Source organism: Olea europaea, unplaced genomic scaffold, assembly GCF_002742605.1.
Source record: "Olea europaea var. sylvestris unplaced genomic scaffold, O_europaea_v1 scaffold4032, whole genome shotgun sequence".
Taxonomy (NCBI): Eukaryota; Viridiplantae; Streptophyta; class Magnoliopsida; order Lamiales; family Oleaceae; genus Olea; species Olea europaea.
In genome coordinates, this window is record NW_019259954.1 from 1 (window position 1) to 2,506 (window position 2,506).

Below are 2,506 nucleotides of genomic sequence, written 5' to 3' on the forward strand. Positions count from 1 at the left end.
TTAAGGGTTGATGGTGGAGATTTGTAGATGGGACTGATTTGATGGAGGTGTTTTTAAAAATTGGTTATTTGTCAAAATGGTTATTCAGGTGAGATTTGTAGACCCACCTTCAGAAATTGTTCTAACATTAAGGAATAGTCTATGAGATGGGAGACATTCTTCTCACAATGTCAATGGAGAATCATCACCCTTCGACCCACTTGTCTATGGATTCAAGTGCCTCATCTTCACACGATGAATTAGACCTCGAGATGTATGGCCCAGTTGTTTTAACCCGTCCACCGGATATCAATTTACCCCTTTCAGTCGATCGAAGCCCCCCTCTGCAGCAGCCTTGGAACCCTGAACACTGTGATATTCTTGATGTTGGATTAGGCTCCCAAATGTACGAGACTGAAAGTTTTCTTAGTGTTCCTAAAGTTGGGAGGAAGTGTGTGAAAAGGATTGATAGCATCTGGGGAGCTTGGTTCTTCTTCAGCTTTTACTTTAAGCCAGTACTGAATGACAAATCAAAAGCGAAGATCATACGTGATGGTAATGGAGTTTATGGGTATGATAAATCCGATCTCAAGACTGATGTTTTTATGGTTCAGCATGATATGGAGAATATGTACATGTGGGTTTTTAAGGAAAGGCCTGAGAATGCTTTGGGTAAGATGCAGCTCAGAAGTTATATGAATGGTCATTCTCGTCAAGGAGAGCGTCCATTTCCTTTCAGTGCTGATAAGGGTTTTGTTCGGTCTCATAGGATGCAAAGGAAACATTACAGGGGGCTCTCGAATCCTCAGTGTGTTCATGGAATTGAGATGGTTGCATCACCCAATCTCATGGTTCTTGATGAAGACGATCGAAAAAGATGGACCGAACTCACTGGAAGGGATATAAACTTCTCCATTCCACTGGAAGCAAGCGATTACAGTTCATGGAGAAATCAACCAAATGCGGAGTTTGAACTTGAAAAGCCACCTCCTCCAATTAAGAGTAATCCTAATTCGCACCCAAAGAAATTGCTAAATGGATCCGTGCTAAATCTGTCTACTCAACCATCTAACCATATCAATGGGGATGCAATGGATCTATCACCAGGCAGTTGCAAAAGGAAGAAGGATTTCTTTTCAGAGGGAAATGACAATGATGGTTATCTTTTGGCTGTGAATCCGCCATCTGATCGATTCCCTGATTTGGAAGTTCACCCAAATGGACCACACTGGCTGAATGAGTTTAATGGGGTGCTGAAGAATATTTATGGACCCGTTACGGCTGCCAAAACAATCTACGAGGATGAACAAGGTTTTCTGATCGTAATGAGCTTGCCCTTTGTAGATCTTCAGAGGGTAAAAGTGTCCTGGAGGAACACGCTAACACATGGAATCATCAAGGTGTCTTGTGTAAGTACATCTCGTGTGCAATTTATCAAGAGACATAGCAGGACTTTCAAGCTTTCAGATCCATCTTCAGAGCACTGTCCCCCTGGAGAATTTGTTAGAGAAATTTCACTTTCAACCCGAATTCCCGAAGATGCTCATATAGAAGCATATTATGATGGACCAGGAACTGTGCTCGAGATTTTGGTACCCAAGCTGCGTGAAGGACCAGAAGAACATGAAGTTCGTGTTTGTTTTCGCCCTTCCCATGGGAGCAAGGATCTCATGTTGTCTTAAAGACGTACTTGGTGAAATGACGTTGGGGGTTGTCATGGATGGTGCATCATCGTTCACTGACTTTGCTCGAACAATGATGTAATTATTGGAACAGAACTTATTATGTTATGTTGGGTGCTTGTGGCACCGAGTGATATGATTTTAGGTCCTACTCGTCTATTGTACCGTTATTTGCCATTGAAATCTTATTTGAAATGTCGGTTAATTAGTCGTGCTTCTGCCATATATTAGTTTGCACAGTTATGTACTGGTTTGTACTTTGGATATTATAATATGTGCACGTTAGGCATGTGGGAACTTTTGCCCTTTCAAGCAACACTGGATTGGAACATGCTTCTTTATGTGATGAGGTATGATTGCATTGGGTTGTCTTTTTCTAAAATCAATATTATTAATAATAAAGTTGTGACATTTGTTTAATGATGTAACTGCGTTCCGTTCAAAAATTGCTGCGGTCCAATATGGTATAATTGACTACATGGTTTGAGCAAATGTTGCCATTTACAAGAAAATTGGCAATATTAGAATGAGGAAGCTAAAAGTCAAAATGCACTTTCTGTAGACAGTACCATGCAAATTCTAGAGAGAACGTTACCAATTCTGCATGCTGCATCAGATATCAAGAAATAATACAAAATTCAGATGCATATTATCCAAAATCAGGCATGTTCAAGCCTAATTGGAAACAAAATGAGCAACGTCTGCAGATATAAAACCGAACTGTTTAATAAAATGATAAGATCAACAGACAGAACGCTGCTAGCTTAATCGACCTCCTCGATCTTGCAACCAGCTCCGCGTGAGCAGGACCATCATCTTTGCAATGTTGGGATTGCAGATGCTCT

General features: G+C 40.8%; 1 protein-coding gene and 1 pseudogene across 1 annotated transcript; one reads left to right on the plus strand and one right to left on the minus strand.

The window, feature by feature from the left end:
- Positions 1-6: 6 nt before the first annotated feature.
- LOC111387437 lies at positions 7-2,002 on the plus strand. Its single transcript, XM_023011995.1, has one exon. It carries the CDS (start codon positions 147-149, stop codon positions 1,659-1,661), a length of 1,515 nt encoding a protein of 504 aa, XP_022867763.1. The 5' UTR covers positions 7-146; the 3' UTR covers positions 1,662-2,002.
- Positions 2,003-2,203: 201 nt separating this feature from the next.
- LOC111387438 overlaps positions 2,204-2,506 on the minus strand; it is an 8,962-nt pseudogene continuing 8,659 nt past the window's right edge.

Excerpts from the sequence above, each read along its gene's own strand:
- LOC111387437 (XM_023011995.1), top strand. The coding sequence starts at position 147 with ATGGGAGACATTCTTCTCACAATGTCAATGGAGAATCATCACCCTTCG.